The sequence below is a fragment of the Balaenoptera ricei genome, chromosome 1 (assembly GCF_028023285.1).
Source record: "Balaenoptera ricei isolate mBalRic1 chromosome 1, mBalRic1.hap2, whole genome shotgun sequence".
Lineage (NCBI taxonomy): Eukaryota > Metazoa > Chordata > Mammalia > Artiodactyla > Balaenopteridae > Balaenoptera > Balaenoptera ricei.
The window spans coordinates 159,506,761-159,521,663 of record NC_082639.1 but is presented as its reverse complement, the minus strand read 5'-3'; the positions used below and the strand labels follow the sequence as shown (position 1 = coordinate 159,521,663).

Below are 14,903 nucleotides of genomic sequence, written 5' to 3'. Positions count from 1 at the left end.
AGAATGATAGAGGACAGAGGGCGGATGCCACAGGTATAGAAGAAGAGGAGGCCCCTTTTTTCTTGGCCCAAGAAGCCTTTGAACTAGGAGTATTTGGGGACTAAGGCTCCAGTACTTTCCCTGGGGAACCCTAGAGCCTTAGTGTCTGCAACCATTACTGTGATTCACATTCTGGTTATACCTCCAGAGCGGTGAGGCCTGAAAGAACCTGGTTGCATAAAGACAGGGTCACTGAGGCTCAGAGAGATGAATGACTTGCTGGGAGTCAACCAGTGCCTCAGAGCCAGGTCTAGAATCCCGACTCCTTCTCCCAGACCAGCTCTTTGTAGGACAGTGATGCTGTTTTACCAAGCACCTGCTGATGACAGGAAATGGATATGTGGACCTGCATGGCTGTTGTCTTCCCACCAGGTCCTATTGAGGACCTGCCTCCCTCCCCTTTTGTCAACAGATGTCAGGAACCTTTGCCACACAGGAGAGTATGACCACCCATGTCCTCAGCTCACCTGTACCTCTGCAGCTCTCTTTCTCACAGCCTTCAGTCATCTCTCTGGACCATTCTCCTAACACAGGCTCATTAAGAGCATATGAAGTGCTGGGCTCATGGGTAGGGTGACTGACTATGGCTTTGGGAAGTTCCTGTCTTCTAGGCAGGCTGTCAAAGGGTGTCTTTGATCTGGATTCCTGCAGGAGCCTACCAACCGAGAAAGCGCACAGGATGAGGCAGGAGAAGGTGTTCAGGAAGTGGTCTGCTCTCTAAGCACGTGAAATGATTTTAGATCATCACTTGCACTCTGTATCATCATCTTGCACACAGTAGGCTCTTGGAGAGTCATGTTTGGAAGGAACCCAACAGATCACGTCTAGTACTTCATTTTACAAATGAGGAAACTGAGGTCAGAGAGAGGAAATGACAAGAGCAAAGACATTCCTAGTAAGTGATGGTGTTGGATTCAAAACCCAGGTCTCTCTGAAGTTTGTTCTTTTCTAAAAACAGAGCTAGGATTAGGAACCAAGGTGGCGGAGTAGAAGGATGTGTTGTCACTCCCTCTTGTGAGAACACCAGAATCACACCTAGCTGCTGGACAATCATCGACAGGAAGACACTGGAACTCACCAAAAAAGATACCCCACATCCAAAGACAAAGGAGAAGCCACAATGAGACGGTAGGAGGGGTGCAATCACAGTAAAATCAAATCCCATAACTGCTGGGTGGGTGACTCACAGATTGGAGAACACTTATACCACAGAAGTCCACCCACTGGAGTGAAGGTTCTGAGCCCCACGTCAGGTTCCCAACCTGGGGGTCCGGCAACGGGAAGAGGAATTCCTAGAGAATCAGACTTTGAAGGCTAGTGGGATTTGATTGCAGGACTTCGACAGGACTGGGGGAAACAGAGACTCCACACTTGGAGGGCACACACAAAGTAGTGTGTGCATCAGGACCCAGGGGAAGGAGCAGTGACCCCAGTGGAGACTGAACCAGACTTACCTGCTGGTGTTGGAGGGTCTCCTGCAGAGGCGGGCAGTGGCTGTGGCTCACTGTGGGGACAAGGACACTGGCAGCAGAAGTTCTGGGAAGTACTCCTTGGCGTGACCCCTCCCAGAGTCCGCCATTAGCCCCACTGAAGAGCCCAGGTAGGCTCCAGTGTTAGGTTGCCTCAGGCCAAACAACCAACAGGAACCCAGCCCCACCCATCAGCAGTCAAATGGATTAAAGTTTTACTGAGCTCTGCCCACCAGAGCAACACCCAGCTCTACCCACCACCAGTCCCTCCCATCAGGAAACTTGCACAAGCCTCTTAGATAGCCTCATCCATCAGAGGGCAGACAGCAGAAGCAAGAAGAACTACAGTCCTGCAGCCTGTGGAACAAAAACCACATTCACAGAAAGATAGACAAGATGAAAAGGCAGAGGGCTATGTACCAGAGGAAGGGACAAGATAAAACCCCAGAAAAACAGCTAAATGAAGTGGAGATAGGCAACCTTCCAGAAAAAGAATTCAGAATAATGATAGTGAAGATGATCCAGGACCTCAGAAAAACAATGGAGGCAAAGATCGAGAAGATGCAAGAAATGTTTAACAAAGACCTAGAAGAATTAAAGAACAAACAAATAGAGATGAACAATACAATAACTGAAATGAAAACTACACTAGAAGGAATCAATAGCAGAATAACTGAGGCAGGAGAACGGATAAGTGACCTGGAAGACAGAATGGTGGAATTCACTGCTGCGGAACAGAATAAAGAAAAAAGAATGAAAAGAAATGAAGACAGCCTAAGAGACCTCTGGGACAACATTAAACGCAACAACTTTCACATTATATGGGTCCCAGAAGGAGAAGAGAGAGAGGGAAAGGACCTGAGAAAATATTTGAAGAGATTATGGTCAAAAACTTCCCTAACATGGGAAAGGAAATAGCCACCCAAGTCCAGGAAGCACAGAGAGTCCCATACAAGATACACCCAAAGAGAAACATGCCAAGACACATAGTAAACAAACTGGCAAAAATTAAAGACAAAGAAAAATTATTGAAAGCAGCAAGGGAAAAATGACAAATAACATACAAGGGAACTCCCATAAGGTTAACAGCTGATTTCTCAGCAGAAACTCTACAAGCCAGAAGGGAGTGGCATGATATACTTAAAGTGATGAAAGGGAAGAACCTACAACCAAGATTACTCTACCCAGCAAGGATCTCATTCAGATTCGATGGAGAAATCAAAAGCTTTACAGACAAGCAAAAGCTAACAGAATTCAGCACCACTAAACCAGTTCTACAACAAATGCTAAAGGAACTTCCCTAAGTGGGGAAAACAAGAGAAGAAAAGGACCTACAAAAACAAACCCAAAACAATTAAGAAAATGGTCATAGGAACATACATATCGATAATTACCTTAAACATGAATGGATTAAATGCTCCAACCAAAAGACACAGGCTTGCTGAATGGATACAAAAACAAGACCCATGTATATGCTGTCTACAAGAGACCCACTTCAGACCTAGGGACACATACAGACTGAAAGTGAGAGGATGGAAAAAGATATTCCATGCAAATGGAAATCAAAAGAAAGCTAGAGTAGCAATACTCATATCAGACACAATAGACTTTAAAATAAAGAATGGTACAAGAGACAAGGAAGGACACTACATAATGATCAAGGGATCAATCCAAGAAGAAGATATAGCAATTATAAATATATATGCACCCAACATAGGAGCACCTCAGTACACAAGGCAACTGCTAACAGCTATAAAAGAGGAAATTGACAGTAACACAATAATAGTGGGGAACTTTAACACCTCACTTACACCAATGGACAGATCATCCAAAATGAAAATAAATAAGGAAACAGAAGCTTTAAATGACACAATAGACCAAATAGATTTAATTGATATTTATAGGACATTCCATTCAAAAACAGCAGATTACACTTTCTTCTCAAGTGTGCACGGAACATTCTCCAGGATAGATCACATCTTGGGTCACAAATCAAGCCTCAGTAAATTTAAGAAGATTGAAATCATATCAAACATCTTTTCTGACCACAACGCTATGAGATTAGAAATGAATTACAGGGAAAAAAAATGTAAAAAACACAAACACATGGAGGCTAAACAATACGTTATTAAATAACCAAGAGATCACTGAAGAAATCAAAGAGGAAATCAAAAATTACCTCGAGAAAAATGACAATGAAAACACGACGATCCAAAACCTATGGGATGCAGCAAAAGCAGTTTTAAGAGGGAAGTTTATAGCTATACAAGTCTACTTAAAGAAACAAGAAAAATCTCAAGTAAACAATCTAACCTTACACCTAAAGGAACTAGAGAAAGAAGAACAAACAAAACCCAAAGTTAGCAGAAGGAAAGAAATCATAAAGATCAGAGCAGAAATAAATGAAATAGAAACAAAGAAAACAATAGCAAAGATCAATAAAACTAAAAGCTGGTTCTTTGAGAAGATAAACAAAATTGATAATCCATTAGCCAGACTCATCAAGAAAAAGAGGGAGAGGACTCAAATCAATAAAATTAGAAATGAAAAAGGAGAAGTTACAACAGACACTGCAGAAATACAAAGCATCCTAAGAGACTACTACAAGCAACTCTATACCAACAAAATGGACAAACTGGAAGAAATGGACAAATTCTTAGAAAGGTATAACCTTCCAAGACTGAACCAGGAAGAAATAGAAAATATGAACAAACCAATCACAAGTAATGAAATTGAAACTGTGATTAAAAATCTTCCAACAAACAGAAGTCCAGGACCAGATGGCTTCACAGGTGAATTCTATCAAACTTTTAGAGAAGAGCTAACACCCATCCTTCTCAAACTCTTCCAAAAAATTGCAGAGGAAGGAACACTCCCAAACTCATTCTATGAGGCCACCATCACCCTGATACCAAAACCAGACAAAGATACTACAAAAAAGAAAATTACAGACCAACATCACTGATGAATATAGATGCAAAAATCCTCAACAAAATACTAGCTAACAGAATCCAACACATTAAAAGGATCACACACCATGATCAAGTGGGATTTATCCCAGGGATGCAAGGATTCTTCAATATATGCAAATCAATCAATGTGATACACCATATTAACAAATTGAAAAATAAAAACCATATGATCATCTCAATAGATGCAGAAAAAGCTTTTGACAAAATTCAACACCCATTTATGATAAAATCTCTCCAGAAACTGGGCATAGATGGAACCTACCTCAACATAATAAAGGCCATATATGACAAACCCACAGGAAACATCATTCTCAGTGGTGAAAAACTGAAAGCATTTCCTCTAAGATCAGGAACGAGACAAGGATGTCCACTCTCACCACTATTATTCAACATAGTTTTGTAAGTCCTAGCCACGGCAATCAGAGAAGAAAAAGAAATAAAAGGAATACAAATTGGAAAAGAAGAAGTAAAACTGTCACTGTTTGCAGATGACATGATACTATACATAGAGAATCCTAGAGATGCCACCAGAAAACTACTAGAGCTAATCAATGAATCTGGTAAAGTTGTAGGATACAAAATTAATGCACAGAAATCTTGCATTCCTATACACTAATGATGAAAAATCTGAAAGAGAAATTAAGGAAACACTCTCATTTACCATTGCAACAAAAAGAATAAAATACCTAGGGATAAACCTACCTAGGAAGACAAAAGACCTGTATGCAGAAAACTGTAAGACACTGATGAAAGAAATTAAAGATGATACCAACAAATGGAGAGATATACCATGTTCTTGGATTGGAAGAATCAATATTGTGAAAATGACTATATTACCCAAAGCAATCTACAGATTCAATGCAATCCCTATCAAATTACCAATGGCATTTTTTTATGGAACTAGAACAAAAAATCTTAAAATTTGTATGGAGACACAAAAGACCCCGAGTAGCCAAAGCAGTCTTGAGGGAAAAAAACAGCTGGAGGAATCAGACTCCCTGACTTCAGACTATACTACAAAGCTACAGTAATCAAGACAGTATGGTACTGGCACAAAAACAGAAACATAGATCAATGGAACAAGACAGAAAGCCCAGAGGTAAACTCATGCACCTATGGTCAACTAATCTATGACAAAGGAGGCAAGGGTATACAATGGAGAAAAGACAGTCTCTTCAATAAGTGGTGCTGGGAAAACTGGACAGCTACATGTAAAAGAATGAAATTAGAACACTCCCTAATACCATACACAAAAATAAACTCAAAATGGATTAGAGACCTAAATCTAAGACTGGACACTCTAAAACTCTTAGAGGAAAACATAGGAAGAACATTCTTTTACATAAATCACAGCAAGATTTTTTTTTTTTGGAGGTTTAAAAGTAACTTCATTTGTTTTTGAATATTCAAGTGTAATGCTTCTGTAAAAGATTAAAACATACGTTTCAACTTTATCAGATATGTCAATTTCCATTTGCTCCTAACCTGCCACTAATACATAGGTTCACTGGGCTGCCAAAGAACCCAACTGATCATAGAGAGAGATGAAGGTATCAGTGGAAAAAGAGCATGGATACCACGGCATTTATCCAACCAGTATGAGACCCGTCTTTGCATCCCTGAAGTAAGAATGGCCACTTTCTCCAATTAATTTGCTCTATACTAAATAAAGCAGCATTGTCTGTGAAGAGTTACTCCATACCCATAACATTTCACTACTATAGTTACCAATTCAGAAGTTAAAAAAAAAAAAAAAATACAGACCAAATCCATGTACCCGTGATCCTTTGTATCCTAAAATGTAGAAATATTCTTAGTTTTAACCAAGAATTATATTGGAATGAAGTAAAACATCTTTTAAAGTAATTTTAAGTATACTCTTATTTGTTACTGTATTTCTACATAGATTATTTAATATTGCTTGTGGACATAATTTAATCGATAATAATATATCATAATGTCAACCATTACAGTGATCCAGAATGAGATTCTGGCTATAGAGGGAGCTTAATTATTAAGCAACACTTTCCTAAAAAGCTTCTGTATTTCTGATTGGTAAGAAAAACAAAAAAAAGAGCGTCATCTCTCATTGAAATAACACTGACGTTCAAACTCGGGCCCCCTTCTTTGTGTTCAACATAATTAACTCTCTAGGACAAAATAATGAAACATTAAGTCACATTAATAAGTTACAGTCATCTTCAAGAAAACTCGATGGGCAACTCTGGAGTTACAATTGTGTATCTTGGATCCAACTTAGGGATGAAGTCCTGCAAGTGTTTAGATGCACCAGTACCAAAAACGTCAAGGACTTTTAGGTTCATGACGGCAAATCTGCCCTTGGTGAGCCTTAAAAGGAACTTCCAGTAAGATGGTCGCAAGGTCTGAACTTCCATGACAGCTGCCTGGAAGCAAATTGCCGTAGAGATGGAATAGATGATAGTGTCTGCATGGGGAAAATAGGGAACCTTTCCTGCTTCAATGCCTTTGGAATACATTGTCTCTACCAATTTGGAAGCTAAATACATGGAAATTGTTGTGCTTTTATAAAACATCATTGATATTCCCGCCAAAAATCCAGCTATAATGGCATGCAGTTCATCATCCAGATTTCTGACCCAGCGCAGGAAGCAACTAGTACCCTTGTATATACTAACAAAAGAGCCCAGGAAAGCTCCGAGCTGGAAGTTTTCTTTATTGTAGAAGAGAGAAAGTAGCCGGGATGGCTGTGTAAACAGATGCCTAAATGCAGAGGGAATCCGGAGGCAGCACTGGATCAAGTATCCCACGCTAAACATTCTGATAAAACCTTTAATGCAATAAGAGATGCAATTATCCTCATAGTGTTTGCAACATCTATGCCTTGGTCCATGCTTACATACTGAATCCACAAGCTTCCTGACTAGAGCAATTATATTCGTTCCTCTTGGTTTTTCCTCATGTTTCTCAGTCTTTTGTTCCACTTTTGCATATGCTGCCTCTGGTGAACAAGAATGTGTGGGAATTTCTTCCTTCCCAACAATGAACCTAAGTGCAGAGAATGTAAATCCTTTCAAACCATCTTTGCACCTGAAAAAGAACATGTACATGGCAGCTGTGATGCAGAATAAAAGGACTTCTCCATTTCTTAACGTTGTGATGGCTCCTCTTGCTACACCCATTCTAAATAGTGTTTCTGTGGCCAAGTTGGCCATATAAATTGTGAGCAGCCCTCTCCTGCTTTTTCTCTCAATTAGAATGGCCACATAAGAAGCTGGCAAAGCAGCACCAAAGCCGGGACTCCATGAGTAGAATTTTCCAAGTATCTTCCTTAAAATGCAAAAGAAAGCCATAAACAAGGCCCCATTAGCAGTCAGAAATGAAGCAGATTGTAGGATCTCAGGGAGCAGTCCGTGTAAATAATAATCTAATTTTCGTTTCCGGAGAATTGCTGCAATCAAGTACAGGGGGGCATAGATCTTCAGGGACTCCTCCAGGGCTCCCCTGGTGATCTGCACGAAGGAGACCCCGCAGGACGGGTGCCAAGTGTGGCCGATCTCGTAGCAGTTATGAGGGATGGACTTGCTGAGGGCCGCCATGACGAGGAGCCGCGCGCAGGGGCCGGGAGGCGGTGAGCCGAAGCTCCACAGCAAGATTTTTTTGATCCACCTCCTAGAGTAATGGAAATAAAAGCAAAAGTAAACAAATGGGACCTAATGAAACTTAAAAGCTTTTGCACAGCAAAGGAAACCATAAACAAGACGAAAAGACAACTTTCAGAATGGGAGAAAATATTTGCAAACAAATCAATGGACAAAGTATTAATCTCCAAAATATATAAACAGCTCATGTAGCTCAATATTAAAAAAGCAAACAACCCAATCCAAGAGGGCAGAGGACCTAAATAGACATTTCTCCAAAGAAGACATACAGATGGCCAAGAAGCACATGAAAAGCGGTCAACATCACTAATTATTAGAGAAATGCAAATCAAAACTATAATGAGGTATCACCTCACACCAGGTAGAATGGGCATCATCAGAAAATCTACAAACAACAAATGCTGGAGAGGGTGTGGAAAAAAGGGAACCCTCTTGCACTGTTGGTGGGAATGTAAACTGATACAGCCACTATGGAGAACAGTATGGAGGTTCCTTAAAACACTAAAAATAGAATTACCATATGATCCAGCAATCCCACTACTGGGCATATACCCAGAGAAAACCACAATTCAGAAAGACACATGCACCCCAATGTTCATTGCAGCACTATTTACAATAGCCAGGTCATGGAAGCAACCTAAATGCCCATCAACAGACGAATGGATAAAGAAGATGTGGTACATATATACAATGGAATATTACTCAGCCATAAAAAGGAACGAAATTGGGTCATTTGTTGAGACGTGGATGGATCTAGAGACTGTCATACAGAGTGAAGTAAGTCAGAAAGAGAAAAACAAATATCGTATATTAACGCATATACGTGGAACCTAGAAAAATGGTACAGATGAACTGGTTTGCAGGGCAGAAATTGAGACACAGATGTAGAGAACAAACGTATGGACACCAAGGGGAGAAAGCGGCGGGGGTTGGGGGGGGTGGTGTGCTGAATTGGGCGATTGGGATTGACATGTATACACTGATGCATATAAAGTTGATGACTAATAAGGACCTGCTTTATAAAAAATAAATAACATTAAATTTAAAAATAAATAAATAAATAAAAATAAAAACAGAGCTAGAACTTGTTCTCTTAACTCCAGACACAATTTGCAATCACAGAACCCTAGCTTTTTAAAGATAGTAATCTACTATATATTCCTGGAAGTATGCTGAGCACTGTGAAATGAATTCAATAAGCACAGTTCCTGCCATCTATGATCTGGTTTATAGTTTAAGACTGATAGATGAACATAGACAGGAAGGGAGTTTTAGACTTAGATAATGGATATATGAACAGAATTTACATTCTATGGCTGGTGATAATAGATGTAAGCTTGATGCAGAGGGGAAAGCATGGGTTGGAGAAACAACCACCTGAGTTCAAACCCTATCTTTGCTGTTCGTTAGCTGTGTGATCTTGGATAAGCTACTCAGCTTCTCAAAACCTCGGAACCCTGACCATAAAATGGGGAGAGTGATATTCCTTTAACAAGGATGTTGTGAAGCTTAAATGAGATATTTGTAAAGTATTTAGTATAGTACCTGGGACTTAACAGATGTTCAGATAATGGTGACTAGTGACAGATAGTGCAAGGTATGGGGAGTGCGTTGGGCCAGAAACACATGAACTGGAGAAGAAAATGATTTAACCTCCCTGGTGCTGGTCACGGTAACAGCAAAAATTCCTCATATTTGCATGTCTCCTTGTAATGTACAGACAGCCCTGAGAGACAAAGCAGTGTTGGTCCTATCTCCAGGCTGATGTACCTTCAAATTTTTTCAGTTGAAATGCATTGTTCCAGGCATGTTCTAGATTACGGGGCTTTAGTGATGCAGAAGCAAATGCTAACGGAAAAGGCAGCAGCCCAGACTCTGACTTGAGTTCTCTGAGCTGCTATCTCTTTCAGGCCCCACTCATTCTTCTAGTTTGGGGAAGGCCTAGAATCCCCCAAATGTCCAGGATTCTGAGGGGGAGTAAAGAGGGCTGGAAAGAGGGTGCCATGTGCTGACTCAGGCCATGGCACTCCAGAGCACCACTGAGGGGTGGGGTGGTCACTAGCACCTGGTCACTCCAGGGTCACTTTCCTGATGGCTCTTCCAGGTTGGCACACACCCCTCCCAGGCTCAGGGAGCCGCATTTCCCCAGGACAGCTGCTTCTGGACTGCTGCTCTGGGCTCTGTGCAGGCAGCCTCTGGCATTCAACCCAGTCGAAGCCGGAGTGTGAGGAACTAAAGACAGGACAGGTGCTGCACGTCAATGACCGGAGGGAGGCGGAAACCACTCCCGGCTCCGCTGGTCTGCGTGGATGTCAGCTCAGCCTGCCAAAAGTCTGCGGGAGGGAGTGTAAGTACGTGGGTGTCCACACATGGGGAGTGGCCGGGTGTGGTGGGGAGCTTTCATGCATGGTGAACATGGAAGAGGCATGTATGTTTATGTGTACATGAGTATGTTTGTGGCATGGGTGTTTGAGTGCATGCTGTATGTTGTGAGAATGGTGGGTGGGTGTGAATGTGCATGTGAGCTATACACATCCAAGATGTAAATAGATGGCAAAGAGGCTGATGCCATAAGCCACAGACAAAAACTTTGTAGACGAATGCTTCTAACATGAACCTGTATGTGTCATGTGTCTGTGTGGTTTGGGCATATATGTTTGGTCTAGTGCCCTGTGCGTTCAAATATGTGTACAAGTAGATGAGTGAGTGTTGTGTGCATTTGTGCATGAGGCTCTATATGTGAGTGTTGGGTGTGTTATGTGTGTATCTATGTAAGTCTGTGTGTGCTTCTGGCCAGGGCTGGGGACAGGATATTAGTGTGGGACAATGACAGATTCCTATTTTCCTGTAGGCCCAGGATTCTCTCTCCCATAGTCTGTTACAATTTATCCATCCTGAGTGAAATCCTAAAGGTTTGGATAAATCAATTAAGGCTTTGACCCCCAACAATGTATCCACTTGCTGCTTACACCGGAGCCACCCAGAGACACCTCCCTGATAGATCCCACCACCAGGAGGAGCCTCTGACCCAAGGGCTGGACCAATACAGCCTTTCTTAGCCTCCCCTCATTCCGTCCCTCAATGAGCAGGGTCTGCAGCAGAACCCGAACAGTCCACACTGGCCACCCGCCGACACAGTGCTTTGTTGCAAATGTCCCAGTTTCCCACCCGGGACCTAGAGGGGCTGGTTGGAAGGCCCAGATAATTTCCTCACTACCTTGTCATCTCCGAAAGCTGCTCACTCTGATAGGCCCCCTCTGCTCTGGGGCTGACATTTCTCCCTGCTTTTGTCTAATGAGGTACAGGAGGCTGCTGAAACTGACAATAGAATTACCTGGGATGCTAGATCCTGTCAATCTCCATTAGGAGCCCAGGGAGAAAGCAGTCAAAGCACCAGGACACCTTGGTTCTGTTATTGTAATGGGGCTCATTGTGAGAGCAAACAAAACAACCTTTCCCCTAGACGCACACCCTGGGCTGATGAGTCAACCTGGCTCCCAGCCCAGGCTGCAACACCGACCTCACCGGCCATGCCAAGGAGCCAGAACCTGGGAGAGAATGCACCTCACTGCTGGGGGTACTCAGACCTCAGCTAGATCTCAGACCTCAGATCTGCCTGAGGTTGACTCAACAACCTTTCCCCACTTTAATGACTTCATGGAAAATCCAAAGCCTTTCTATAATTTCCTGGGTGACTTATCTCCTCTTAAACACCTCAGGTTTTGAGCTGCTGATGGATTATTTGATACCTGGACCATCTCTCTGATCCCTCCTCCATCCTTTTCCAGTTCCCATGTGTGATACTGTGATTTATAATGAGAAATATATATTTGGTCTTTATTTCTGGCACAGAGCTCCTAAAACCCTTGGAATTTTCTAAGTGATAAGAGCGATAAAGGTGTCTTGATATTCACAACAAATTCCTTTCAGTCACATCTGAGTTAATGTTAATGAGGTAAGTTTTGGAAAGCACCTAAGGATGGGGGCTGGTTGCAGGGGGAACTAACCACGTGATTGGAGGGCTGGAACTTTCAGTCCCATGCTCCTGACCTCGAGAGGGGAGTGGGGCTGGAGATTGAATCAGCTGCCAATGGCCAATTATTTAATCAGTCATGCCTATGTAATAAAGCCTCAATAAAAACCCAAAAGAATGGGGTTCAGAGAACTTTCAAGTTGGTAAACACATGGAGGTGCTAGGGCAGTGTGTGCCCGGGCAGGACATAGAAGCTCCATGTCCCTTCCCACACACTCATGTCTTCCATCTGGATGTTCATGTCTTCCATCTGGATGTTCATGTCTTCCATCTGGATGTTCATCTCTATCCTTTATCATATCCTTGTCTTCCATCTGGAAGACTCATGTCTTCCATCTGGATGTTCATCTCTATCCTTTATCATATCCTTTCAAAATAAACTGATAAACAATATGTAAACTATTTCTCTGAGTTCTGTGAGCTGCTCTAGCAAATTACTTGAATTAAGGAGGGGGTGGTGGGAACCACTGATTTATAGCCAGTCAATCAGAAGCACAGGTAACTGGACTATTGATTGGCATCTGAGGGGGAGGGCAATCTTATGGGACTGAGCCCTTAAGATGTGGGATATGATGCTGGCTCCAGGTAGATAGTGTCAGAATTGAGTCAATTTCTTGGTAGCATTGAAAAAAAACACACATTGGAATCAGTGTCAGAACCAGACCACCATCTCAACCCAATGTGAAACTCAGTCTTTTTCCTCAATTGACATTTTTTTCAATTTATTTGTTTGTTTTTATTGGAGTAAAATTGCTTTACAAGGTTGTGTTAGTTTCTGCTGTACAAATGAAGTGAATTAGCTATACCTATATCCCCTCCCTCTTGGACCTCCCTCCCCCCCCATCCCACCCATCTAGGTCATCACAGAGCACCAAGCTGAGCTCCCTGTGCTATACAGCAGGTTCCCACTAGCTATCTATTTTACACGTGGTAGTGTATTTATGTCAAACCTAATCTCTCCATTCATCCCACCCTCCCCGTCCCCCCTGTGTCCACATGTCCATTCTCTACATCTATGTCTCTATTCCTGCCCTATAAATAGGTTTATCTGTACCATTTTTTCTAGATTCCACATATATGTGCTAATATACAATATTTGTTTTTCTCTTTCTGGCTTACTTCACTCTGTATGACAGACTCTAGGTCCATCCACATCTCTACAAATGACCCAATTTGGTTCCTTTTTATGGCTGGGTAATATTCCATTGTATATATGTACCACATCTTCTTTATCCATTCATTTGTCATTGGACAATTAGGTTGTTTCCATGTCCTGGCTATTGTAAAGAGTGCTGCAGTGAACACTGGGGTACATGTGTCCTTTTGAATTATGGTTTTCTTAGGGTATATGCTCAGTAGTGGGATTGCTGAGTCATATGGTAGTTCTATTTTTAGTTTTTTAAGGAACCTCCATACTGTTCTCCATAGTGGCTGTATCAATTTACATTCCCACCAACAGTGCAAAAGGGTTCCCTTTTCTCCACACCCTCTCTAGCATTTATTGTTTGTAGATTTTTTGATGATGGCCATTCTGACTGGTGTGAGGTGATACCTCATTGTAGTTTTGATTTGCATTTCTCTAACTATTAGTGATGCTGAGCATCTTTTCAAGGATGTCCACTCTTGCCACTCTTATTCAACATAGTTTTGGAAGTCCTCGCTATGGCAATAAGAGAAGAAAAAGAAATAAAAGAAATACAAATTGGAAAAGAAGAAGTAAAACTGTCACTGTTTGCAGATGACATGATACTATACATAGAAAATCCTAAAGATGCTACCAGAAAACTACTAGAGCTAATCAATGAATTTGGTAAGGTTGTAGGATACGAAATTAATGCACAGAAATCTCTGGTATTCCTATACACTAATAACGAAAAATCAGAAAGAGAAATTAAGGAAAAAATCCCATTTACCATTGCAAAAAAAGAATAAAATACCTAGGAATAAACCTACCTAAGGAGGCAAAACAACTGTACTCAGAAAACTATAAGATACTGATGAAAGAAATCATACATGACATAAACAAATGGAGAAATATACCATGTTCTTAGATTGGAAGAATCAATATTGTGAAAATGACTATACTACCCAAAGCAATCTACAGATTCAATGCAATCCCTATCAGTCAAACTACCAATGGCATTCTTCACAGAATTAGAACAAAAAATTTTACCATTTGTATGGAAACACAAAAGACCCCTAATAGCTAAAGCAATCCTGAGAAAGAAAAACGGAGCTGAAGGAATCAGGCTCCCAGACTTCAAACTATACTACAAAGCTACTTTGTAGCTGTTACTAGCTACAAAGCTAGTAATCAAGGCAGTATGGTACTGGCACAAAAACAGAAATACAGATCAATGGTACAGAATAGAAAGCCCAGAGATAAACCCATGCACATATGGTCACCTAATTTATGACAAAGGAGGCAAGAACATAGAGTGGAGAAAAGACAGCCTCTTCAATAAGTGGTGCTGGGAAAACTGGACAGCTACATATAAAAGAATGAAGTTAGAACACTACCTAACACCATACACAAAAATAAACTCCAAATGGATTAAAGGCCTAAATATAAGACCAGACACTATAAAACTCTTAGAGGAAAACATAGGAAAAACACTCTGACATAAACCACAGCAAGATCTTTTTTGACCCACCTCCGAGAGTAATGAAAATAAAAACAAAAATAAACAAATGGGATCTAATTAAACTTAAAAGCTTTTGCATAGCAAAGGAAACCATAAACAAGATG

At 41.3% G+C, this 14,903-nt stretch overlaps 1 protein-coding gene across 1 annotated transcript; it reads right to left on the bottom strand.

Annotated features, from left to right (window-relative positions):
* Positions 1–6,601: 6,601 nt before the first annotated feature.
* On the bottom strand, positions 6,602–8,058 carry LOC132353466 (transmembrane protein 135-like). The gene has a single exon (XM_059904689.1). It carries the CDS (start codon positions 8,056–8,058, stop codon positions 6,682–6,684), a length of 1,377 nt encoding a protein of 458 aa, XP_059760672.1. The 3' UTR covers positions 6,602–6,681.
* Between the last annotated feature and the right edge of the window lie 6,845 nt (positions 8,059–14,903).

Bases quoted from the DNA above. Each gene is read 5' to 3' on its own strand.
- LOC132353466 (XM_059904689.1), bottom strand. From the start codon at position 8,058: ATGGCGGCCCTCAGCAAGTCCATCCCTCATAACTGCTACGAGATCGGC.